A 1935-nucleotide genomic window follows, 5' to 3' on the forward strand; every position below is an offset into this window, starting at 1 on the left:
CACTTCACCTTTCCATGTTATTCAAAGTATGCGAAGTGAGATTCCAGTCCCGCAGCACCTTCAAGGCCAACAAAGCTTTCAGGCTACATGCTTTCGAAAGTCAAAAGCTCCCTTCGTCAGATATGTATGTAGACAGAGGCACACACTGATACTGAGACAGATACACTGAGACTGATACAAGAAGGAATGAAGATCCCCGAACCCACCTCCATCCCAGTCAGAAGGAAGGAGAGGCGTTGCAAAGAAGGGAGTCAGGATGCAAATTTACAATGCAAAATGTAATTAGCTTGTGCAAAGTGCATGCACATTGTTTGGCTGCGCTCTTCACGGCCGCCCTGTAAGGTAGGCTGATAAAATGTCCTCCATAAAATGTCCTGTTGGATAGCATATGGATTGGCCAAAGACAGAAGAGACCCCCTCACTTCTGCAGGAGTGTACTGCATACCCTGCAGTTGTGGACAGGTTTACATTGGGATCACACAACGTAGCATCCAGACACGAATAAAAGAACATGAAAGACACTGGAGACTTGGCCAACCTGAAAAATCAGCAGTGGCTGAACGTAGCCTAACTCAAACAGGACACAGTATCTTATTCCAAGACACTGAAAGGTTGGACAACACATCCAATTACCATGTGAGATTACACAGGGAAGCCATTGAAATTCATAAACATAAACACAATTTCCACAGGAAAGAAGAGAGTTTAAAAATAAATAGGGCATGGTTTCCAGTCCTGAAAAACACAAAATGCTCTACATCTTACAACAGCACTACAGATAAGATTAGAATTTCAACAGCCAATCCATATGCAAAAGAACCTCCTCAGGAAAGCTCCTCTATTAGCATGTAACAGCCTGGGAAACTCCTACAAAAGAATGACTCAGCCCCACCCCACCTTCCTGAGTAGATCTAAATTACCTGCCTACCATTTTTCTTCTCACCTTGACACAGAGAGTACTCCGTCTTTCTGTGTAATACCTCTGAGGATGCCAGTCACACCTGCTGACGAAACATCAGGTACTACAATGCCAAGACCATGGCCATACAGCCCAGAAAATCTACAGGAACTAATGAACTCCAGCTGTGAAAGTCTTCAACAACTTATTGCACTGTACATCATTCACTGCTTCTCTGCTGTATCTACACAACAACCTTGTGAGGTAGGCAGAGGTTCTCCAAGGTTTCAGGTAGAGGTCTGTCTTAGCTCTGCTACTTGTGATCCTGTTACCTGGAGATTCTGGGGATTGAACCCAATACTTTCTGAACAAAAACAGTTGCTCTACTACTGAAATACAACTCCCAGCTTAGCATTGCAAATAAGTTTATAAGCCCTCACTGAGCCAAAGAAATCCAGGGAGTTCTCTTCACAGGAGAGGAAGCATTCAAAAGTATGACACATACATCTTGAGTCTGACATGAAAGAATCCAAAATTCATATTTTGAACAACACAGAGATCACCTGGTAATGGCTGCAAAAGAAAATGGCTGCCCCGCCCCAGGCCCACTGTGAAGAATTCCAGGACTTACCAAGAAAACGATTTCACATGTTCGTGTATCATTATCCATGTCTGTCCAAAATCATCTGATTTCCAGAGCTGAGAGATTAAAACATAAAGAAAGACACTGAGACTCTGTCGGTTGGCTGAACCTAGCTACGTGGATCATCAGAACATAACTAAAGGGCCAGTAGCTAGGGTTGCCAACTTTGGACTTGAAAATTCCTGGAGGTAGACGAAGGCGTTTGGGAAGGGGAGGGACCTCAGGGAGGTATGATGCCACAGACTCCACCCTCCAACGCTGACAGTTCCTCCAGGGGAACAGATCTCTGTCATCTGCAGGGCTATTTTGGGGCAGGAATGTACAGGAACAGAGTTCCGGCTGGCTCCCAAGTTGGCCACACCCAGCAGGAAATTAGGATTGGCTACCTTAGGGG

General features: G+C 44.9%; 1 protein-coding gene across 1 annotated transcript in view; it reads right to left on the minus strand.

Annotated features, from left to right (window-relative positions):
• SORL1 (sortilin-related receptor, L(DLR class) A repeats containing) overlaps positions 1-1935 on the minus strand; it is a 145385-nt gene that overhangs the window by 127376 nt on the left and 16074 nt on the right. Inside the window, exon 4 of the mRNA XM_015421578.1 lies at positions 1530-1597. Within this exon, the coding sequence (XP_015277064.1) occupies positions 1530-1597 (68 nt within the window). The remainder of the gene's footprint in view (positions 1-1529; positions 1598-1935) is intronic.

This window comes from Gekko japonicus, unplaced genomic scaffold, assembly GCF_001447785.1.
Source record: "Gekko japonicus isolate JY-2015 unplaced genomic scaffold, Gekko_japonicus_V1.1 scaffold1542, whole genome shotgun sequence".
In the NCBI taxonomy this organism is placed as follows: domain Eukaryota; kingdom Metazoa; phylum Chordata; class Lepidosauria; order Squamata; family Gekkonidae; genus Gekko; species Gekko japonicus.